The following is a 24052-nucleotide window of genomic DNA, read 5'->3' as shown; positions in this document are numbered from 1 at the left end:
GGTTTGGGGTGGGGATACTTTCATTATAGAGGTAGTTTATTAGACTCATAAATCACATGCTGAATGAATGCCATTACTGATCCTTGACATACCATGTATATATTCACTTAATGTGTACTGCACAATTCCGAACACTGGTTACTCCCTTGACTGTTTCTGACATAATTCTGGGAGGTGCCAGGGGCATTGACTCCCACTACCTATTCTGCTATCCCTACCATTCAGTGACCTGTCCCTTCATCTTGTACCCACACAGTGGAATTCTCAGCCTGAGCATAGAACATTTGAAGGATGTGTCCTGCCATTCTTCCCAGGAATGTGCAAGTGAACACTCTGTTATTAGATGCCTATGCAATTATTTTTTCTAAATAGATTAACCAGTGGGGATGCCAGGCATATTCATCTGTTCAAATCAAGATTGGGTCTCTTGATGCCAAAGGTTAGCAGCAACAGGACATGGCTTCTGTTTTGGTAACATTACTAACATAGTGCACATTCCTCACCGTGTTGCCTAGGAGCTTCCAGTGCAGAACAGAGATGTGGTCTGTTCTCGGTGCATGCCATGTGCAGACTCCGAAGATGAGAGGATGTCAATTGGCAGAAGGAGCTACCTGAAGGAGACGACCAAACAAGGATGTGAAGAATGCTAGTTTTGGCCAAAACTGATTTGAAGATGTAATGAAAAACTAGGGGAGGTGGCTGTTGACCAGGAAAGGATCTTGGGACAGGATAAACAGGCACACTCAAGACTCTCCTAACTTCTGATTTTGTCCAAAGTTATCTTTTCTTTTAACATGAAAATGAGGTATGTGTTAGACTGGGGAGTTAGCAGATAGCTGGGATGGAAGACACAGCACAAACATTAAGGCCTTGTTCCTGCCTAGGTCCCTTTGCACACAACCTTTTGAGTTAGAAGAAGGCAAGATGGCAGTCTCACTGTCTTTTCCTTCCATAGATAATGTCTTGCTGTTGGATGGCACTGACCTAGTGGCTAGCAGCACATAAGAAATAGCTGTTATTTTTTGAGCAACTACTATGGTCCAGGCAATGTATGTGGCCTTCATTTAATCCTCATAGCAACCCTATGGGGTATAGGTATTATCATCTCAATTTCCAGATGAGGAAGCAAAGGCTTAGAGTAACAAGCCACTTTTTGTCCATGGCAGTGGAACCACAGTGCCCCTACTCTTCATTCCTGAAGAAAATGCTATATTTTGACTCCAGTATTGATTATTTTCCTGTTTTTCTTCTAGTGAAAAGTAGTTTATCAGTTATGTCCCATAAGCTTAACTCTCGCTTGTTTTCTCTTTCATTAAATGGCAATTTATTGGAGGTAGCGCTCTGTAAACAGGGGACAGTGTGTGTATCTGTTTGCCTGAAGATAAGAAAAGGGAAAGGGTACTTCTGGAAAGTGAATTATTTAGCTTAAAATTGAGCAGTTTCCCTAAGACGTGAGTCAGCAGCAGGAGGGTATGGATCAGCCAGACCAGGAACCACAGGCTTAATTATTAGCTAATGGGGAGTCAAGGGAAGAACAGCTACCCACTTCCCCCATCGCCTCCTTACAACCGTCTTGTTTGCCCACAGTCTTATTCTCCCCATGCTGTGATCCTATGAGAGGAGCATTAGTGAAAGAGTGAAGAGACAAAGTATAAAATGTGTGAGATCAGCCTACATCTGCACCCTGCTTCTGATAAAAGTTAACCTCTCTGAGACCTGGCTTTCTTGTCCATAAAATGGGAAAAAATCATACTAACAGGGTTCTAAGGATTACCATAATGTGGATAAAGCTTTGTTCCAGCACAGTGTCATCACATAGAAGAATGAGTTAGTGGCAGCAGTTATTAATGTGATGCTAGTCTATGTGTCACAAATGATGTTGCACTAAGGGGTGGAGGGATGGGGGACGGGTGCAGATGCAAGAGGAGATAGTTTTCAGAGGAGTGTGTACTCAGGAGGGACTACTCAGGCTCCATCAACCATCAGGCTTCCACAGGAAACTTGGGTCCTGGGCATCTAGAGCTCTCCTAGGGCCCCTGGATTTCTTTTACTTCTGAAAGATGAGAAACAGCTGTTCTGATGCTGCCAACTCACGGAGAGCTGGGAAGCTCCATAAACTTCACAAGCTATTGCCGTAAATTGAAAGAGATAGAGGGGGACTTCTCTTTGTTAGGCGCTGTAGTTGTGCTTTTTCATTTAGTCCTTACAGCAGCCCCAGCAGAGGTTGTTCCTCGCCCATTTTCCCCAGGCATTCGCCATTCTGCTGTATACCCACAGAGTCCTGTTGCAAGTACCTGAGACTCTGCCTGAGGACTTCTCTTGGTTTGTGTTGACACAAGCTGAGAGTACCAGGGAGTTAGTGCCCCTGGGACAGCTCTCAGCCAGTGGAAGTGGGAGGATAAATACCCCAGCTTCCTCACTCAGTGAGGGACAACTCTAAGGCACATTCTACCTATTTCTCAGGGTTCCCTGTGGGAGTGAACCTCTCTAAGCTCCCAGTAACAATTACGTACACTTCGTTGGCTTCTTTCTCTTCCTACCTGGCTTCCAGCTCCTCTTCTGTATTTTCCCGATCAGGACTGGGACTAGGGTGATGAGCCTTTATTCTTGGGTTCATCTAAGTGCAAGGTTGGCACCCGTATGAACCTGAGAGGGTCTCTTTACATTCTGTACCCTAGGCATATCATTTGCATTGCCCTGATTCTGGCCCTGTCCTGGATCACTTCCCAAATAAAGTTATTTGCATTCAAATTAGGTCTGCCTCTGGGTTTACCTAACCTAAAGCAAATCCTATGAAGACATCAGTCTTCAAGTTTTATACAAGGAAAACCGAGGCTCAGAGGAATAAGAAATTTGTCTAAGGTCATTCAGTTGGTAATGAGATGGGATTTTGAACCCAGGTCTGCCTGACCCCAGAGCTGAAGCTTTCTGTACTATAGCACACTACTTCCTACTTCTCATTTCAGTCACGAAACTAATGACTCAAGGGAAATTTCAGGTTTGGATGAGCTCATTTTTGCCTGTGAATCAGGGTGGCTTTGGCCTTTGGTTGTTAGCAGATGGGAATTTGGGGAGGGGAAGGCAGGTAGTAAGTGGATGAGAGGGTTGTAGTTGTCAGTGGAAAGATGGACTAGTGGAAAGACTGCTGAAAGCATATGCACCAGGAAGACAGTAAGAGCTTACTTCCTCTCAGTTTCAAAAGCCCTGGCCTTTTTTTTTTTTTTTTTTTTTTTTTTTTTTTGAGATAGTCTTGCTCTGTCACCCAGGCTGGAGTACAGTGGCGTGATCTCGGCTCACTGCAACTTACCCTGCCTCCCAGGTTCAAGCAATTCTCTTGCCTCAGCCTCCCGAGTAGCTGGGATTACAGGTGCACACCACCACGCCCGGCTAATTTTTTAAATTTTTAGTAGAGACGGGGTTTCACCGTATTGGCCAGGCTGATCATGAATTCCTGACCTCAAGTGATCCGTCCACCTCGGCTTCCCAAAGTGTTGGGATTACAGGCGTGAGCCATCATGCCTGGCCAGCCCTGGACTATTGAGATTGTGGGAGGGCTCTTCAATTTAACAAAAATTAATTGATACTTGTTCCTTGCCAGATACAGAACTGAGGTCTGAGGCTGCACGGGTGAATAAGAAACATTCTCTGGGAGCCCATAGTACAATGGGGAAGAAGAACACATAAACAGATGCCTTTAATAAACAGATATAAATGCAGTGATACAAGAACATGCATGATAATACGGAACCAATAAGCAGACCACACTCAGCTGGGGTCGGCCAGGAGGAGCTTTTCAGAGAAGGGCTCCTCATTGTCGTTGATGATTATAATTTAAGGGATGAGGAAAAATGAGGTGAAAAGGTGGGAGAGGCCAAAGGGAGGGTCATTCCAGACAAGTCAGTGCAAACAAAGACACAACAGAAGTAGCTCGATGTGTGTAGGAGAGCTGCAAGGCACATTCACGGTATAAAGGGTGTGGAACAAATTGGGGGAGCTTATTGAGGATCTCTGTGCCTGGCATGGGCACTGTGGGTGGTGAGAAGCCTGTGAGCAAGCTCAGAGGGAAGGCCTGACCTCCCAGCCCATCGGCAGTGCTCTGGTTGTGCCCACTTCTCTCCCAGCAAACTGCCTTTCCTCATTCCTTAGCTCCATCTCTACAGTTGGAGATTGGCACTAAGGGGCTATGAGGGAACCTCGTGAGGACTTGTCCTTCCCTTTGTTGGTCAGTGGCCATCTGGTGTCTGAAGAGAACCGCTGGCAGCTGCAGTGCCTCTGCTACAGCCAGGCTGTCCCAGCTGCCCACAGACCTCAAGCTCAGCTATCCTTCTCCCTCCACTGGCCTTGACCCAGACTTTCCCTGGCATTCTGACTAGGGAACCAGGACCCCTGCTCCTGGGGTCTGGACACAGACCTTCCAGAAATGCAGATGAAGAGCCCTGGCAATGCTTGTCAGGGGCATATCCTCACCCTGGCTCAAGAAATGGCAGGCTATCTGCATGAATCACAGCTGGGCCTTTCATAGTCAGTTCCACATTCTCCTCTCCCAACTGAACAAAGTTGAGAGGGACTAGGATCCCAGGCTAGGCAGGATGTTATGTTGTTTGTGACAGCCACTCTACCGTCCGCCACCCCATCCCCCACTTCCCTGCCTTTCAGAGCCTATATGCCTGGTTGGTACCCGGTAAACTTCACAGCAGGACTGATGTTTGGCATGTTTCCCGGCCTCTTCATGCCACTACTGATAGAGGAGCCACTATCTCTGGTCTCCATCCTGATGTCATGTGGAGGCCTACTATCTGTGGATAGAGTTACTGCTGAGAAGGCAGCCTGAAGCTTTAAAGTGTATCCATGCCTTCAACAAAGATTGTTGCAGGCTGTCTAGTATTCTACATTGGTGCCCCAAGGTTCTGTGCCTTTGAGGAGAAATTCCCACAGAAAAACAGCTTGTTCGCCAATAGCTCCACAGCAGCCTAACACTCCCCTTCTTCCAGTAGAGAAGACCTAAGATGTGAACCTACTCTCCCTGCGCAGCCTACAGACTAAAGGCTAGACTCCGCAGTCGGCCTGTCACCTCCTCTCCCACTATATATCCCTACCTTGGTGTACCCTCTTCAGGCGTCTGGAGCTGCACCTCATTGCTGTGTGTGTGTGATTTGTGGTTGTGCACATGCTCTCCACTTTGTCAAGGACCACTTTTGTCAGCATACTGCTGTTCTTTCTTCAAGACTCAGCTTCTTCAGCTAGCCCTGCCCACTCTCGGCAGAGTCAGCCCCTTCCGCTTGTGCTCCCACATTGCCTCTTGCTCAAAAGTACTTACCATAACCTTTCCAGGCTAGGCGCCTCCAGCTCCCTCTAGGGGCGAGCCACCACCTCAAAACTCACTATATTTGCAAAATAAACAGCCCTCAGCATTGTAGAGGGAATGGCCCAAAATCTTAGACCCAGTTCAACACTCCACTTCGCGGTAATCATCTTGCTCAAGTTTTCACCACAGCCTTGCCTAGCCTGGGCTACTCTTAGGGCAGGCTTGGAAGGAAGTGCAGCTTCCTGAATTAGCTGATGTTTGGTAAGTGGTGGTGGAGGAAAAGGGTGGGGCTTGAGGATATTATAACTCGGGTCACCCCTGAGTGTTGCTTTTGGTCATTGGGGTGCCTCATATTGCCAGACAAGAGCTCAGACCTGAGGAGAGTGACTAGCTTCTGTGTGTCCCAGGTAAGCGCTTCGGTCTAATTACTGCCTGCTCCTTCCGCAGCTGTCTTGTCCTCATCCCTCCTGTTTGGCTCACACCAGGGGAAGTGGACACTGGAAAGATTAAGCCAGCTGGTTCTCTTTCTTTGTTTTTGAGAAGGGGTCTCTCTCTCTATCACCCAGACTGGAGTGCAGTGGCACAGTCAGGGCTCACTCCAGCCTCGACCTCCTGGGTTCAAGTGATCCTCCCACCTCAGCCTCCGGAGTAGCTGAGACTACAGGCACACACCACCACACCCAGCTAATTTTTGTTATTTTTTTGTAGCGATGGCGTTTTGCCATGTTGCCCAGGCTAGTCTCACATTCCTGGGCTCAAGCAGTCTGTCTGCCTCAGCCTCCCAAAGTGCTGGGATTACAGGTGCAAGCCACCACACCCAGCCTGCCAGCTGGTTCTTGATGGCAGCTCCCAACATCAGCAGAGGTCCCTGGGGTACTTTTCAGGAGGAAAACTCACTTCGTGTAGCCCATTCAGCTAAGGGAAGCCACAGGGCCCTTAGTCAAACAGACCCTGGGCTCTGGGGATACTGCAGTGGAGACATGTCCCTCCCCACAGGGAATCTCAGTTGGAAGAGACAGAGCTGAATACATTTACCTAGCATATAAATAGTAGGGCTACTTGGGGATTACTTCACAGATTCTGTCATGTAAAAATGCTGAATAAATATTGAATGGATGAGGGAATGAATGAGTGAGTGAATGAATAAGTGAACTAGCTGGGCCTTGAGAAGGCCATGTGTGTAGCCCTTAGTCCTTTTCAAAGGTAATTGCCCCAGTTACCTCATTTTATCCTTGAAATAGACCTGCAGCATAGAACAAGGATTCCACACCCCTGTTTGACAGATTTGGAAACTCAGCATAGGTATGTATGGTTTGGGGAGATTTATCAGAAGCTGATTTGTTGCTTTATTAAATAAAAAACTACCCACTCCCCTTGCTTCCAATTTTGGAAAGGCACATTAGCACATACCTATACCAGACCCTGTGCCGGCCATGAGTACAGAGGTGATCAAGTTGGGTGGGGTAAGGAGGTGAAGAAACTAGAAGCAGAGGTATCAGTTAGGAGGCTGTTGTAATAATCAGGCCGGAGGATGGTCTGGTGCAGTGTGTGGGAGTGGGGAGGAGGGGATGCAGAGGAGAGCTCTTAGAGAGCCTGAGATCCAATTGCATAGAGGAGGTGAGGGTGAGAGATGCGCGCAGGCAACCCGAACGGCCGTGTGAGTGAGCACACTTCGATGTCTCCAGTCAAGGTGGAGAACAGAAGAGCTTTGTGGGGGTAAGGTGATGGAAAAATGAGTGTGGCTTTGTTGAATTTGAGGAGCTTCTCCACCATCCAGATAGTGATGTCTAACAGACCACTGGGATTTAGGATTTGGCTGAGGCCAAAGGTAGATTTGGGAGCCCTGACACAGCTATTAATGAAACCTTGGGAATGGGTGAGATAAAGGGAGTGTAGAGGGAGGGCATGACCAGAAACTTGGGAACCCCATTGTCTGAAGGAAGAGAAATTACTGATGAAGACTACAAGAGACTCAGGAAGGAGACCTAGGAGAGACTGGCTGTGAAAGCCAAGGACAGGGGGAATTCTGTAGCAAAGAGAATGACTACTGGCTTTGCATGCCTGAGAGAGGGCAGCAGAGGTGGGGACTGAGGAAAAGGCTTGGGATTGGGCAGTTAGGAGGTCACGAGTGACCACGTGGAGGGCAAATTAGTGAGCATAGTGGGAGTAGGCAAGGAGGTGAGTGTAGGGGTGGGAAGGTACTATATTTCCAGAAGTTCTGCTGTTGCAAGGAAGGGAGGTAAAGTGACTCAGTGGACAGATGTCTCTTCCCATATTGGGCCCTCTGCTGTGTTTCCCTTTTCCCCCACCCCTAAAGAGCACCTGACTCACTGAGGGCTCCCTTGGGACTATGGAAACAGCAATACCACCTCCAGCTCGGATGAGCGAAGTATCTGACATTTCTACAGTTCCTTACAGTGTGCAAAGGACCACTAACTCCTTTAATCCTCACAAGAACTGAGCTTTTCATGTTATAGAGGAAATGGAGAATCATAGAGTTTCAGTTCAGATTCAACTACATAAATCTGAATGCACATCTGAGCAAGTTCCTTTGCTCTCGTGATCTCATTTGCCCCACACAGCCCTTTGATACATGTTGGTCCCATTTCACAGATGAAAAGCCTGGAGGTTGAGATGGGGTGCAGCTGCCTTGTGGAGAGCAGGGTTCCCACCTCTGAGTACAGGGCTCTTTCTGCTCTGCATCACTTCGCTGTTAAAACCCACCTGATGTTTATGTTGCACACTACATCTCATAAAGCATTTCCCCAGGTGTTAGTCTATTTAGTGCTCACAACAACCTTGTGAGGGTAGATATTATTTCCTCCTGTTTTATGGATGGAAGCTGAAATTCAAAGAAGTCATAAATGACGTCCAAGGTCAGGTCACTAGTGGAACCCCTTTCTGAAGCACAGATCCACCCCTGTCCATGATCCCTGTTGCCTTCAGGATGAAATTCATGTGCCTTAGCCTGGCACAATGGCTGTCCCTTTTCCAGCCTGCCTGCTTCTCTGGCAGGTCTTTGGTTCCCTCTTTGTTCCAAGCCTCTAGCATGTCCCTGACCTCCCAACCACAGCAGCATGTCCATCTATTACATGTGGCCATCTTGCTCACTGCCTGTGCTAATCATACTGTGATTGTTGATGAGACTGTGAGGTCCCTGAGGGCAGGGCCTAGGTCTGCTTCATCTGTACCACAACGTCCAGCATAGCAGGCATCAGGAACTGGTGAATGTCAATGAATGACAGAATTAACGAATGGCGTTTGGACTGAAATCAGCCTTTCCAGTGCTCTCTCATTAGACATGCTTGTGAAAAACAAGGGCCTTCTGGTTGACTGCTACAGGATCTTTGATGGTTGGAGGTTCTGAATTCTGCTCCCAGCTTCCTTCCTGGTCCCCTTCAGAAGGAAGGAAGTTGGTCTGGGTTACAGACTCCTAGGGCCTATAGAGTAAATGGTTGACCCAGGTTGTCCCTTTTCTCCCATAGGTGGCCACCTTCCACTGTGGAAGCTCATGGACTCCATTGGGTCTTCAGGGTTGCGGCAGGGGGAAGAAGCCCTGAGTTGCTCTGAGGAGGGCTTGCCCGGGCCCTCAGAGAGCTCAGAGCTGGTAAGTTCAGCACTGGGTTCCTGTTTCATGCTTGTCTAAGGCCTTCAAGAGCAGTGTGACTGAAGCTGCCATGGGGCCCTGGGCTCTCACCCATGCAGCCCCTTTCCACTGAGCTTTTCATATCTGAGCTGGTAACAATCTCCTTTCATGCTCCAAACAACTGCAAGGTTGGGCTGATCATCTTACAGGTGATGAAGAGGGATATAGAGAAGTGTTATGACTTGAGTTTAAGACATGACAGGAGCTTGAGCTGAGGTATTTCAGCTCCAAACATGTCATTTTTGCCACCTTGCCACACAGGTGCTGCTCCCACCCCAAGTGGGTGACACAGTCTAGAGTGGACTTTCCCAGGGTTATCTGGTCAAAAGCTGTGTTCTTGAGACCTTTCCTTTCCCGCCTCTCCAGTTCCTCCTGCATGTCTCCCTCAATGTAGCCACTACAATCAGGCACACAGACGATTTTAGTGCCAAACTCATGCCTGAGGCTTGCTCAGAAGTGAGTTTCTTCTTTTTCTGTCGTCTTGACCAAGATTTAGAAGCTGTCTCATACCACATCCTTGAGCAGGAAACTCTTGTGTAAGCCATTTCATATCTCTTAGTCTCTGTTTCCTCATCAGTAAAATGGAGGAAAATAAAGTCTAATACTCCCCACCCCCTGAAGGCTAATGGAGATAAAGGACTTGCCTATGGCCGGGTGCGGTGGCTCACGCCTGTAATCCCAGCACTTTGGGAGGCCGAGGCAGGTGGATCACCTGAGGTCAAGAGTTCGAGACCAGTCTGGTCAACATGGTGAAACCCCGTCTCTACTAAAAATACAAAATTAGCCGGCATGGTGGCACATGCCTGTAATCCCAGCTACTTGGGAGGCTGAGGCAGGAGAATCGCTCGAACCCGGGAGGCAGAGGTTGCAGTGAGCCAAAATTGTGGCAGTGCACTCCAGCCTGGGCAACAAGAGCAAAACTCCATCTCAAAAAAAAAAAAAAAAAAAAGTCCAGCCGCAGTGGCTCAGGCCTGTAATCCCAGCACTTTGGGAGGCCGAGGTGGGCGGACCACAAGGTCAGGAGATCAAGACCATCCTGGCTAACACGGTGAAACCCTCTCTGTACTAAAAAATACAAAAAATTAGCTGGGCATGGTGGCAGGCTCCTGTAGTCCCAGCCACTCGGGAGGCCGAGGCAGGAGAATGGTGTGAACCCGAGAGGCAGAGCTTGCAGTGAGCCAAGATCGCACCACTGCACTCCAGCCTGGGTGACAGAGCGAGACTCTGTCAAAAAAAAAAAAAAAAAAAGGACTTGCATAGAGGAGGTGCCCACTAAAGGGTACTTGAGTCATTCTCTGCAGTTTCTTTAGTTTTCTGGCATATTCTGACATCCACTTGACTAGGCTTGTTGCCCAGATTGTGGAGGCGTTACCCCTCACTGCATTTCATGCTCCCACTTCCCCCTTGTCCAACCTGTACCCCAGACCCTGCTGCAGACAGTTCTTCTGTGCCCGACCCACAGCCGTGCCTCAGGAGTGACAGCGGTGGCTGGGCCACAGTGCCTGCCCAGCCAGGACTGGCTCTAGGACCTGCTGTCATCTCCTCCCTCGCTTCTTGCCCCTCCCTGATGACACTCCTGTGCAGGCCCACATCTGCCCTGCTGGCTCCATCACATACACCTGTGGTTGAAAGAATCCCTTTAGGCTTTGGGGGACTTCACAGGGACACCAAATTTCCCATGGTCCTGGACCCCCAACTCAGCACCACAGGCCTTACCCTGTGCTCCCCTTGCCATGACCTTAGGTTGAAAAAAGTTAGTTAACCACATGTGGCCAGTTCCCAGTCCCATCTCAGAGGCCCTTCCCCACCCCTTCCACCAGGCTTCTCTTTGTCATCAGAGAGGGTATGGAGTCAGGCTCTCCAGGCTGGGTGTGCTTTGTGCTCTGAGGACAGGGAATCCGTGTTCCACTGAGCATCTCCTATGTGTGACACTGTTCCTCCACTTCAGGTTTGCTGTTGTCTCAGTCCTCATGGCATCTCTGAGAAGTAGGTACTATTGTTCCTGCTAGATAGAGGGGTCACTTGCTCAGAGAGGTGAGGTGATGGGCCCAGGCCAGCAACACAGCAAGTTGGTGACAAGAGCCAGTGTTGAAACTACATTGGACTTCACATGCTCTCTAATGCCTTTCTCCTTGCTCTTCTGTCTGAGGTCTCTCCCTGCTCTTCCTGGGGTGTCGGGGGTGGCTCCGATAGCTTCTCCTGGCTTGTGTGTGCCTCACCAGGATCTGCCAGGGAAGTCCTTCTGTCTTTCTTGCAGTTCTGCTGTCTTCTAGTCTCTCCTCCCGAACATCTCAATGTGCCCAAGAGGAAAAGGAAGAAAAACAATTTGCCCAAGCCATTGACTTCTCCATGACTCTACTGTTTTCATGAAGCAATACTAAAACGCCCCTCCCATCCCAACGGCACTTGGCACTTCCGCATACATTACAGCCTTTAATTCTTGTGCCACCACAACCATCCAATCAACAAATCCTGCTTCCAGCTGGTGCTCCTCGTGGCCCTCAGATGTAGCCTTGAGCAAGACATAGTCCCTGGCATTGGGGGACTTCCAAGTACTATTATTTTCTCAGTTTTGCACGAAGAGGTGACTGAGGCTCAGAGAGAGGTGTGACTTTCCCAGGACTGCAGAGCCAGAAAAAGGGAGTGCGAGGACTCAGCTGTAAGTTTTCTCAAGCCGGATCATCTGGGGTTTCTTTCCAGCAACTTTCATCAGCCTTGAGTTCTTTTCAAGGGAACTTTCTAGGTTTTATAAAGCTTCACATTGACGTAGAAACATCTCTGCATTCAGATAGATATGGGTTCAAATTCTCCCCTGCCCCTTCACAGCTGCTTGGCCCTGCAGATGACTTGCCCTCTCAGAGTCTCCGTTTCCATATTTCTAACACTTGGGCAGCTGGGGCTCAGAGGGGCAAGGCTGAGACCCCGCCTGTCCTGCAGCTCTTTGACTTTGCTGCCCACTGCCTGAGTTCCTGGATGCGCAGCCTGTGAGCAAACAGGGTCTGCAGCTTGGCTTCAGCTTCTCTTTCCCTTGTCACCAGATAGGCTGGTCAGGGTGAGATAGAGTGGGCATGGGCACCCCTAGCAGGCATGGCTGCTGGAAGCATGTGCTGTAAGGCAAACGTGTAAGTGGACATCTGGCACCCCAGTTAGGATGATTCGCCTTCTTAGGGATCTGTTTCCCATTCTCTTCCTAAAGCAAGAGGTGGGACTGAGTTGTCCTTATCTCCCTCAACTGGCAGCTTCTCCTCCCAGCCTCTCCTCCCAGGAGCGGCCTTATTATCCAGGTGCCTGAGTTGTTATTCCAAAGATAAGTGTCCAGTTTGGGGCAATAGGTCATTGAAATGGAACTCCCGTGTGACAGGAAGTGGGGGCTTTGGAAAGTCTGAGCCTGAGGAGGATGGAGTTGCCGGGCTGTGACCCTTCAATGAATCCAGGGAGGCTGTTGGGGCTTCTTTGAAGGATGGGTGAGAGAGTCATCTAGGGGAGGGTATTTGCTCACAGGGATGAGGTCCCTGGGGCTCTTAAGCTACTGGGCTTCTGGTGGAGTGACAGCCTGGGGTGTCCTGGCTTCTGCCTTCCCTGCCTTCTCACCTGCCCCTTCAGACTCCGATCCACTCCCGGATCAGTCTTCTCCAAATCCATCCCCTCGCTCTTCCCCTGGATCTTCAAATGGCTTGTTCCCTTCCTTCATTTAGATCACCTCCTCAGGGAAACCCTCTTGAACTCATATCTAAAAATACCTCTTTCTACCCTGGTCACTCTCTAATTTCTTATCCTGCCCCCCTACGTTTAATAGCCACCATCACTACTGGAACCAAATTGTATGTTCATGTGCTTAATTTCTGTCTCCCACCCTGGAATCTAAAGCATTTGTTGCCTCTTGGGTGGTTATGTGTGTGCGGTGCTTAGAATAGAGCTGGGTGCATAGTGAGGGCTGGAGCAATGTTTTGGGAAGGATGACTGACTGAAAAAAGGACCATCCTCTGCAGTGTGGTCTCCAAATGCTCTCGTGCTGGGCTTTTTCAGGCTTCAGAGTCTGAGAGTGGGTTAGGAGAGGGAAACACTTGAAGTTTGTTCGTGCATTTGTTTATTCTCTTGTTCGTTCAACAACAACTCACTGAGAGACTCTTGCTGTGGGTCCTGGGGAGCCAGAGAGCAATCATTAGTGGTATGGCAGGAAGAAGGTCTTGCCAAACCCTGAATTCAAAGAAGAAGAGGGGTAGGGTAGAGGATGTAAGAAATTGAGAAGGAGCTGTGAGTAATGGGGCAGGAGGAGGAAGAAGGTGGGTTCTTTTTCCAGGACAGAGCCTTCTGAGGATGCCAGAGCTGGGTGCAGGCTGTTGGCAAGAGAGCCAGGGTGTATGAAGAGCCGAGGAGTGGGCTGGGCAGGGCAGGCCTCTGCCTTGGTTGGAGGTGGGGAGTCTGGCCAGCCCAATGGTGCTCCTTCCCAGATGTTGGCCTGTTTCTCCCCAGGTGCAGGAGTGCCTGCAGCAGTTCAAGGTGACAAGGGCACAGCTACAGCAGATCCAAGCCAGCCTCTTGGGTTCCATGGAGCAGGCGCTGAGGGGACAGGCCAGCCCTGCCCCTGCGGTCCGGATGCTGCCTACATACGTGGGGTCCACCCCACATGGCACTGGTGGGTAGCATAGATTGAGATGCGTGGCCAGGCCTGGAAGAGGGTACTGATCTAGGGGAGGGAAACGTTCCTTATTCCTGTCCCCCATCTCTATGGCCCCTTGACCAGACTTTGCAGGCCTTAGGAATTTGGGAAGTGGGCAGAGGGCTCTGGTCTTGCCAGCTGCATGGCTTTCTGTGACCTGCTTGCCCTCCAGAGCAAGGAGACTTCGTGGTGCTGGAGCTGGGGGCCACAGGGGCCTCACTGCGTGTTTTGTGGGTGACTCTAACTGGCATTGAGGGGCATAGGGTGGAGCCCAGAAGCCAGGAGTTTGTGATCCCCCAAGAGGTGATGCTGGGTGCTGGCCAGCAGGTAAGCACTCACTGCCCAGCCTCTGGGGTCTGGGGGCCTGGCTGGGCGGCTAGGGCTCAGATGGGCAAGGCTGAGCTCCCCCACTTCTCCTGCAGCTCTTTGACTTTGCTGCCCACTGCCTGTCTGAGTTCCTGGATGCGCAGCCTGTGAACAAACAGGGTCTGCAGCTTGGCTTCAGCTTCTCTTTCCCTTGTCACCAGACGGGCTTGGACAGGGTGAGGTGGAGTGGACATGGGACGCTGGGTAGAGGGTGGCTGCAGCCCCATGAAGGCCGTCAGAGGAGTAACCCAGCTTCTCTACCTCCAGAGCACCCTCATTTCCTGGACCAAAGGTTTTAGGTGCAGTGGTGTGGAAGGCCAGGATGTGGTCCAGCTGCTGAGAGATGCCATTCGGAGGCAGGGGGTGAGTGGAGGGAGGGGTGACAGGAGGGCTGCCCATGTTGGCCTGGGCCTGGCACACATGTGTTGGGTCTGGGCTTCTGAGAGAGTTGCTTTCCTCTTCTCTTCATGTCCTCCATCCAGTTTAACCTCCATCCAGTTTAACCTATACATGGTACATGTTGCTACCATTCCCATTGTATAGGTTAAAAAACACTGAGGCTAAGAAAGGTCAAATAAACATTCAGGACCCGGGGCAAACAAACATGAATAGACTTTGACCTCCTCCTCAAGGTTTTCACAGTCTAGATGGGGAAGCATTCTAATAAAAGATTGTCCGTGTCAAGGAGGAGTGCGTGGACAACTCTGGGAGCACTATGGAGGAAGCACTGGCTCTTTGATCAGGGACTTGAAGGAGGAGTTTGCCTCCCTTCAAGTCAGGCTGGGGCTGGGGCGGATGATCTAGTCTCAGAGAAGGCCACACACAAGAGTCTGGATGCTGGACAAAGGCTGATCCATCTGGGCTAACCTCTTGTGGCGAGAAGCCAGTGCTGGGAGGAACAGGCTTGGGGAGCCAGGCAGGATGACAGTGAGGCTGGCAAGGCGCAGCGTTCAAGGAGGTGCTGTCTCAGGAAACTCATCCTGGTCCTGGGAGATGGTGAGGGTGGACGTCACCGTGACCTGGGGGCGCAAGTTGGGGGTTAGGGAGGAGCTGAGGGTGGGATTGGAGGAAAAGTTTTCCTATAAGGTGGGAGCCCAGAGCATCTGTGGCACAAATGTGTGTGGCATGCAGACATGTGTTTCATGGACTCTATGTATCTCCTTCAAAGCCAGGGCCCCAGCCCTGCCCATCCCCTGGATTCCCTCCTCTGGCCACTCAGGCCAGCCTTGACCTCTGCCTTCTTCATCATCCAGGCCTACAGCATCGACGTGGTTGCTGTGGTGAATGACACAGTGGGCACCATGATGGGCTGTGAGCCGGGGGTCAGGCCGTGTGAGGTTGGGCTAGTTGTAGGTGAGCCATGGACCATTTGTGATGACAGGTGGAGGGTGTGCTGCCTGGCTAGCAGGCCCTGACAGGGTTGTCTCTGCCAGACACGGGCACCAACGCGTGTTACATGGAGGAGGCACGGCACGTGGCAGTGCTGGACGAAGACCGGGGCCGCGTCTGCATCAGCGTCGAGTGGGGCTCCTTCAGCGATGATGGGGCGCTGGGACCAGTGCTGACCACCTTCGACCACACCCTGGACCATGAGTCCCTGAATCCTGGTGCTCAGAGGTGACCTGGCAGGGGGCCCTGACCTTTGGTTCCAGGCCCTGTCTATGACTGCTCTGCTCCCAACCCCTTCTGTCCCTGTTCTCAGGCCCTTAGGCCCCTCCCTGTCACTCTGAGGGTCTCCAGGGAGCAATCTGGGGGCCCTGGCCAGGTTCAAAGAAGGAAGGGCCCAAAGTTCTAGAACCCAGAATTGTCAACCCTTGATCTTCCCTGTTCCTGACTCTGGCCTGCCCTGACAGTTTGGGGGTTGAGGGCTGGAAGTGGTTGAGCAAACTGCTCTCTGCCTTCCTTTGGGTCCTTCTTCTTCTCCAGGAGGCTTCTGAATGTAACCTATGTCAGAGGGGGCAGTGGGGTCTGGGCATACACCCACCTGTCCTCTGGGAGGCCATTCGTTGCTTCTGGAGTCTCCAGTTTGGGAGCCCCAAAGAAAAGAATCCTTCTTTGGGAACTCTTGGAGGTAGGGCCAGGTGGACTGAGGGCTTAGAAAAGGCTTCCTCCAGCCACCCTTCCCCCTGCAGGTTTGAGAAGATGATCGGAGGCCTGTACCTGGGTGAGCTGGTGCGGCTGGTGCTGGCTCACTTGGCCCGGTGTGGGGTCCTCTTTGGCGGCTGCACCTCCCCTGCCCTGCTGAGCCAAGGCAGCATCCTCCTGGAACACGTGGCTGAGATGGAGGAGTGAGTCGGGGAGATGGTGGCTTAGTGAGGGATTCTTGGCTTGGGGGAAGGGGACGATACTCTATTCCCAAGGTAGCCATGGGGCTTTAGTGGGATGGGGAGCTTCTGGACTGAGCCCCAAACCACTTCCCTTTCCCCTCCAGCCCCTCTACTGGGGCAGCCCGTGTCCATGCTATCCTGCAGGACTTGGGCCTGAGCCCTGGGGCTTCGGATGTTGAGCTTGTGCAGCACGTGTGTGCGGCCGTGTGCACGCGGGCTGCCCAGCTCTGTGCTGCCGCCCTGGCCGCTGTTCTCTCCTGCCTCCAGCACAGCCGGGAGCAACAAACACTCCAGGTCGCTGTGGCCACCGGAGGCCGAGTGTGTGAGCGGCACCCCAGGTATTGTGGAAACGTGATCCGCATGATTAGGTGGCATGAACACGTGTGTGTGATACACACCCAGAGGGCCCTCTGGGATCACATGTGCAAGCCAGTGGACACGAAGGGCACTTAGGCAGAGGGAGGGCCAGACTGACCTATGGGAGGCCAGAAGACATCCAAGGAGAGAAATGATGCTTCCCTTTGTGTGTGCAAGGGTGGAGGCCATGGCGACACGGGGGCGTATGGCTGGTGCACAGAACAGATTTCAAATTGAAGTGATAGGGGAGGCTGGCTATGGTGGTACACGCCTGTAATCTCAACACTTTGGGAGGCTGAGGTGGGAGGATCATTGGAGCCTGGGAGTTTGAGGTTACAGTAAGCCATGATCACTCCGTGGCACTCTAGCTTGGGTGAGAGAGCAAGACTCGATATCTAAATAAATAAATAAATAAAAAAAGTGATGGGGCCTTGGGCTTCAGGAGGCCCTAGGGGTCTGGGGCCAAGCTGGGCGCACCTGTATGTATCTGGGGGTCCAGGGCCAAGCCGTGCACACCTGTGTGTGTCTGGGGGTCCAGGGCCAAGCCGGGTGCACCTGTATGTATCTGTAGGTTCTGCAGCGTCCTGCAGGGGACAGTGATGCTCCTGGCCCCGGAATGCGATGTCTCCTTCATCCCCTCTGTGGATGGTGGTGGCCGGGGAGTGGCGATGGTGACTGCCGTGGCTGCCCGTCTGGCTGCCCACCGGCGCCTGCTGGAGCAGACCCTGGCCCCATTCCGGTTGAACCATGATCAACTGGCTGCGGTTCAGGCACAGATGCGGAAGGCCATGGCCAAGGGGCTCCGAGGGGAGGCCTCCTCCCTTCGCATGCTGCCCACTTTCGTCCGGGCCACGCCTGATGGCAGCGGTAAGGACCTGGCCTGAGTGTGGGACCGAAACATGGGCTCCTGGGGGTCCCAGTGTGTGCTGGGGCTGGAGCCACAAGCCCTATCCTGGCACTGAGGGTCTCTGCCCCCACAGAGCGAGGGGATTTCCTGGCCCTGGACCTCGGGGGCACGAACTTCCGTGTCCTCCTGGTACGTGTGACCACAGGCGTGCAGATCACCAGCGAGATCTACTCCATTCCCGAGACTGTGGCCCAGGGTTCTGGGCAGCAGGTACCCACAGCCTGAACCTTGATGTCAGAGGTGGGGAAGGGCTGAGCAGTGCCTACCCCTGACCTGTCCTGCCCCACAGCTCTTTGACCACATCGTGGACTGCATCGTGGACTTCCAGCAGAAGCAGGGCCTGAGCGGGCAGAGCCTCCCACTGGGTTTTACCTTCTCCTTCCCATGTAGGCAGCTTGGCCTGGACCAGGTGAGGGAGGGCCAAGAGAAGTGATTCCCAAGGGCCTCCTGCCCCCACATACCCTTCATGGAGTGGGCAGGAGGCAGGGGAAAAGGCTGGGCGGTGGCGGGTCTGGGGTTGGTGGTGGTGGCAGCACTGCTGGGCTGGGCTTGCACACAGCCTCAGTTTCCCCAGACAGGGTAGGCCCAGGGTGAGGGTCTGAACCATTTGGGAGCAGGTCAGGCCTAGACTGGGGCTGATCAGAGGACAGATCGTCCATTTTAGCTATAGCACTGGTGTGTGGGCCTCAGGGTCCTGCAGGAACCAGCATTTGTTCCTGTCTCTAGCAGGGGCTTGAGGTCGCTTGGGGTTTTTTTGGCCTCTCTCCTCCTCCTTTCTTTGTTCGTTTCCTTCTCAGTGCCTGGCTCAGTGTTGGGTGCATGACTAGGGTGGCAGAGTGCCAGGCACAGGCTAAGACACACATCCCTACTCAGCACACACTTTAGCTTGTTCTTACACAAGGATGAGGGACTTCTCAGTGTGCACACTGGAAGCCTGTCACGGAAACAATACCTCCCGGGCCTCTGGTCCAAACTCCCAGGAATCTCCCTTTCAACATACCCAACTTCTGCTTGAAAGCCTCTTGCCAAGGAGCTCACTGCCCCTGAAGGCAACAGTTGCATTCTTAGACACCTGTGATCAATGAAAAGCTTCATCTCACCTACTCCAACCAGCCTCCATGTGATTTTCACCCCCTGCTCCTGCTCTGACCTCTCTCTGATATGCAACTCATTTTTTTTTTTTTTTTTTGAGATGAAGTCTCACTCTGTCGCCCAGGTTGGAGTGCAATGGCATGATCTTGGCTCATTCACTGCAGCCTCCACCTCCTGTGTTCAAGCAATCCTCCTGCCTCAGCCTCCCAAGTAGCTGGGACTACAGGCACATGCCAACACGCCCAGCTCATTTTTAGTAGAGATGGGGTTTCACCATGTTGGCCAGGCTGATCTAGAAATCCTGATCTCAGGTGATCCGCTCACCTCAGCCTCTCAAAGTTTTGGGATTACAGGCGTGAGCCACCACACTCCACCTGATATGCAACTCTGTACTCTGCTTTCTTTTACGCGGTGGTCCTTTGGATGGTGCAGTGGGCCAGTCTTGCTGCTTGGCTGCTCTGCTCCAGGCTAAGCCTGCTCAGTCCTTTTGATTATTCCTTGTAAGATGTGAGAAGCAGGTGAGACTCCATGTGCAAATCGGGGGGCGGGGTGGGGGCAAGAAATATAGTCTTATTAATTTTCTGTAACTGAACTTAATTTCTGTGCTGAAGGCTGGGCGCGGTGGCTCACGCTTGTAATCCCAGCACTTTGAGAGTCTGAGACGGGTGAATCATGAGATCAGGATTTCAAGACCAGCCTGGCCAAGATGCTGAAACCCCATCTCTACTAAAAATACAAAAATTAGCCGGGCGTGGCAGTGTGTGCCTGTAATTCCAGCTACTCGGGAGGCTGAGGCAGGAGAATCACTTGAACCCGGGAGGCAGAGGTTGCAGTGAGCTGAGATTGTGCCATTGCACTCCAGCCTGGGCAACAGAGCAAGACTCCATCTTAAAAAAAAAAAATGTTGGGCCCACATTATTTGCAGGGGTGAAAACTTAGCCAGTGTGGGGATTGCCTTCCCCAGGAGCCCCTTTGGCTCTGCAGCAGCCTTTGCTGTGCAGAATTTGCAGGGATGTGGGAACTCAGGGAGGTGCCCCGGGCCCTGCTCTTTGGGCACTTGCCTCTGCCACTTCCTCTCTTGAGTCTCGACACCTTCCTGTGCATTACCTGGGGAAGGAGGGCAGAGGCCTCCTCTGTTCTCAGATTTCTCAGATCCCTTCTGAACAGGGGTTCAGCCCAGTGGGGAGGGCATAGGACACCTGTCTCAGGAAGCCATCAGCAACCTGGGTCTGACTTCCCCCTTTGCCTCCGCTTCCCCACTCTAGGGAGAGCGGCCCACACAGGGCTCTTACTCATCACCTGGTCTCTCTCAAACGGGTTCTTTCTCTCACTCTATCACATTCTCTGCTTTCTGTTTTTGAGACAATGAGCCTAGGACAATAAAAAACGGGATAAAAGGACATGTTATTGGAGGAAAATGTTGCTTGCTATTTCTAAAATCTTCTGCCCCAAAGATTTCCTGACCTACCCTCCGTGCTCCTCCTCTGAGCAAAGCAGTAATTTTCTCCCAACAGCTGTAGACTAATTCCTGCTCCCCCTGCCCCCTCCCTCAGAGGACGCACACTAAGAAAACAGCATTCCTTTCCAGGTAAAGTTGAGCCCCGTGTCACTAAGTTTAAGTCCCTTTTCTCACAATCCGGGCACTCAGCCTTCATCCTGCCCAGGGGCCTGGGTTCTGGCTTTTCCATTCCTCCTGCCCCTGTATTTGGAACACATGAGTGACTCGCCCATTGGCACGGCTCTATCCCTGAAGCTGAGAATTCCTTCCTCTTGAGTAACTTGGAGTTCTTTCTGAAAGGGTGGGATCTGCTGTCATCTGGGCCTCTGAGCCTTCTCTGTCCTCCCCTGTCTCACACTCAGCACTCACTTTACCAGCTCTGTTAATTCCTAACCCAATTACAAAGGGCCATTCCTTCTGGGCACACGTCTTAAAATGGCCAGACCCTCTGACTGTCTGGAACTAATAATGGAAAATGTAGGTTAGATGGTTATTAATAGGTTTTTGCACACCGAAAGCCTCCTGGGGAGTAGGGAGCGGGCAGAGGGCAAGGCCTTCAACCATACAGCAAAGTAGGCAAGGAATTGTGCTTGGGGAGGGTGGAAAGCCTAGGCTTGTGATGGATGCAGGTTTTGCAGAGGCAGAGTGAGCCTGAAGGGGCCTCCAGCTTCCTGCCACTTCCTCTCGGTCTCACCCCAGGGCATCCTCCTGAACTGGACCAAGGGTTTCAAGGCATCAGACTGCGAGGGCCAAGACGTCGTGAGTCTGTTGCGGGAAGCCATCACGCGCAGACAGGTAGGAGCCTGTTCTAGGGGTGCTTTGGGGCTGTGGCAGGCCTTGAGGGGAGCAAAGAGTCTCCTACTTTCTGAGGGGGGAGCCCTCTGCGGTAGAGACCTCTGGGTCCAGTGCTGGTTGCTGTGACGACCGCGTTGCCCAGCAACCAGCAGCATCCTTTTGTGTGCAGGCAGTGGAGCTGAATGTGGTTGCCATTGTCAATGACACGGTGGGGACCATGATGTCCTGTGGCTATGAGGACCCCCGTTGCGAGATAGGCCTCATTGTCGGTGAGGAGGGCCCTGCCCTTTCATGCCCCTACTGCTTGGCAATTTGCTGCCTTCTGTTGATTCCTCTGGTTGGATGTTTCCTTGGCGGTGAGGATGTGGGATTGCTCTGGTCTGACCCAGTAGGGCTCTGGAACAATCTCTTGGGCTGGCAGTTTGGAGCTTGGGTGTATAGTCCAGCTCAGTGACTGACTCATGGTCATTTAAGCTCTCTGAACTTCACTTTGCCCATCTGATAAATGAATCTGAGCTTTGGAGTTGTACAGATTTGGGTGGAAATACTAGCTTTGTGTTTCCACCTGTATGACCTTGGGCAAGTCACCAGAGCCTCAGTTTCCTCATCTCTAAGATGGAGATAAGAGTAACAATGCCTGTCTCAAGGCATCATGAGGATGAAATGGGAGGGGACAAAATACAGCATGGTCCCTGGCTCATGGTACACACCTGGTGTTTGGAGCTGGGCGGGGGCAGGGGACCAATGAGCAATGAGGGTCCTTCAGACAGTCCAAGATTCCATCCTTATTAAGCACCTACCCTGTGTCCACAGGGGACTGAACAGAGGAATAGGAAGACACATAAAACAAGAGGCAATTTCTGCCTTCTCAGAACTGACCACTCAGCAAGGGTTAAGCCCAGAACAACACGTGGCGGTCAGAGAGTGACTTGATTCTACACGTGGGCAGCAGCGAGGCCAAGATCAGGAAGGAGTGGGTCCCAGGATGAGTGGAACTTGAAAGCCCTGAAAGAAAGGATTTGGCCCTGTTGGGGAGGAGGGATCCCGCAGCTCCTGGGGCATTGGTCTCTCAACACGAGGCATGTGGCAGCCTCTCTTGAGGGGGAGGTTTTTGAACCCAGCACCTGGCACGGTTAGGCACTTGGGAGAGGCATGCCCAGGTTGCTGTGTGCATAAACAGCTGGACAGAGGAGCTCCAGGTGGGGCCAGCAAGGAGCCCACCTTCCTGGAGCTGAAGCTGTGTCAGAGAAAGGAAGGAGACGCCCTCATCCAGGGTGCGCCCTCTGCCTGGAATGCCTTTTTCTTTCTGTGCTTCTTGGGTTCAGTCACTTCCTCTCTGTTGCTTTCCTGATCCTGTTGGCAGAGACTCGCCCCGTGGTCTGGGCTCCCACGATGCTCTCCTTGGTGCTTCCACGGGGGCACAGAGGCTCTGTCAGAGCTGGCTATTCATTGCCTGACCTCTGGCCAGACTGTGGGGCTCCTCGTCTCTGATTTCTCTGTGTCCCCTGCTCTTGGCCCAGCACCTCTTAGTTGGATTAAGGGCCTGGCAGGCCAGTCCAGGGAGCTTCGGCCTCTCAACCGCAGAGAGCTAGGGGCGAGGGCGGGGGATGTCACATGTCTCCCAGGGGAATGACAGGACAGCTGGGCATTGTAGGAGCACTTGGGGGTGGCATGGTGGATGCACTGATGGTGATGTTGGTGGGAAAGGCAGTGAAGGTCCCCAGGGCTTGGAGCTGGCAGGGTCTGCACGAGGGATGTCGGGAAGGAAGGAGGACCAGGACCAGGGACAGGCTGTGAGCATGAGAGGTAGAGAGAGTGAGCCCGAATCGTTGCCCTCTCGGTATGGGAAGTGCTCAGAGGGTCCTTGTCTACATCAGTAAGTAGCTTCCACGTTGTCTGGCCTCTCTGCAGGAACCGGCACCAATGCCTGCTACATGGAGGAGCTCCGGAATATGGCGGGCGTGCCTGGGGACTCAGGCCGCATGTGCATCAACATGGAGTGGGGCGCCTTTGGGGACGATGGCTCTCTGGCCATGCTCAGCACCCGCTTTGATGCAAGTGTGGACCAGGCGTCCATCAACCCCGGCAAGCAGAGGTGTGGGCTGGGCCCAGGCAGTGGTGGCTGGCTGTGACCGGTGCTGGGGATGGTGGCCGGTGGGGCCTTCTGCCCTGAGTGCACACACATGTTCATGCAGGTTTGAAAAGATGATCAGCGGCATGTACCTGGGGGAGATCGTCCGCCACATCCTTTTACATTTAACCAGCCTTGGCGTTCTCTTCCGGGGCCAGCAGATCCAGCGCCTTCAGACCAGGGACATCTTCAAGACCAAGTTCCTCTCTGAGATCGAAAGGTGCCTGAGGCCTACATTGCCTCCCCCACTTCAGCGGGTCTTTCTGTCCGCTGTGGGGGATTGCTGGCCATGGGTGGTGACGAGGTCTGCTCTGGAGGATGAAGTGGGAGAAGTCACGACCCACCTCCCTGTGCTCTCTTCCTTCCTGGCCCCCAGTGACAGCCTGGCCCTGCGGCAGGTCCGAGCCATCCTAGAGGATCTGGGGCTACCCCTGACCTCAGATGACGCCCTGATGGTGCTAGAGGTGTGCCAGGCTGTGTCCCAGCGGGCTGCCCAGCTCTGTGGGGCGGGTGTAGCTGCCGTGGTGGAGAAGATCCGGGAGAACCGGGGCCTGGAAGAGCTGGCAGTGTCTGTGGGGGTGGATGGAACGCTCTACAAGCTGCACCCGCAGTGAGTCTGGGTGTGCGGGCTGGGGAGGGAGGTGTGGCCAGGTGGGGCTGGTGGCCTGGGCTCACCTCAGCCCTCCTCTCACAGCTTCTCCAGCCTGGTGGCGGCCACGGTGCGGGAGCTGGCCCCTCGCTGTGTGGTCACGTTCCTGCAGTCAGAGGATGGGTCCGGCAAAGGTGCAGCCCTGGTCACTGCTGTTGCCTGCCGCCTTGCGCAGTTGACTCGTGTCTGAGGAAATCTCCAGGCTGAGGAGGTCTCCGCCGCAGCCTTGCTGGACCTGGGTCGGGGTCCGCCTGTTTCCCAGCCAGGCCCAGCCACCCAGGACTCCTGGGACATCCCATGTGTGACCCCTCTGCGGCCA

The 24052-nt window shown here is 52.7% G+C and overlaps 1 protein-coding gene across 1 annotated transcript; it reads left to right on the top strand.

Moving 5' to 3' along the window:
* Positions 1 to 77: 77 nt before the first annotated feature.
* Positions 78 to 23958, top strand: HK3 (hexokinase 3). The gene is made up of 19 exons (XM_003806847.7): positions 78 to 5712; positions 8791 to 8912; positions 13425 to 13587; positions 13784 to 13938; positions 14034 to 14153; positions 14245 to 14340; positions 15231 to 15330; positions 15411 to 15594; positions 16110 to 16265; positions 16409 to 16642; positions 17233 to 17528; positions 17642 to 17778; positions 17858 to 17977; positions 20858 to 20953; positions 21123 to 21222; positions 22865 to 23048; positions 23149 to 23304; positions 23461 to 23694; positions 23779 to 23958. The coding sequence occupies exons 2-19, from the start codon at positions 8817 to 8819 to the stop codon at positions 23921 to 23923; spliced, it is 2772 nt and encodes a 923-aa protein (XP_003806895.1). The 5' UTR covers positions 78 to 5712; positions 8791 to 8816; the 3' UTR covers positions 23924 to 23958.
* Positions 23959 to 24052: the final 94 nt, after the last annotated feature.

Source organism: Pan paniscus, chromosome 4 (genome assembly GCF_029289425.2).
Source record: "Pan paniscus chromosome 4, NHGRI_mPanPan1-v2.0_pri, whole genome shotgun sequence".
Lineage (NCBI taxonomy): Eukaryota > Metazoa > Chordata > Mammalia > Primates > Hominidae > Pan > Pan paniscus.
This window is presented reverse-complemented; position numbering and strand designations above follow the sequence as displayed.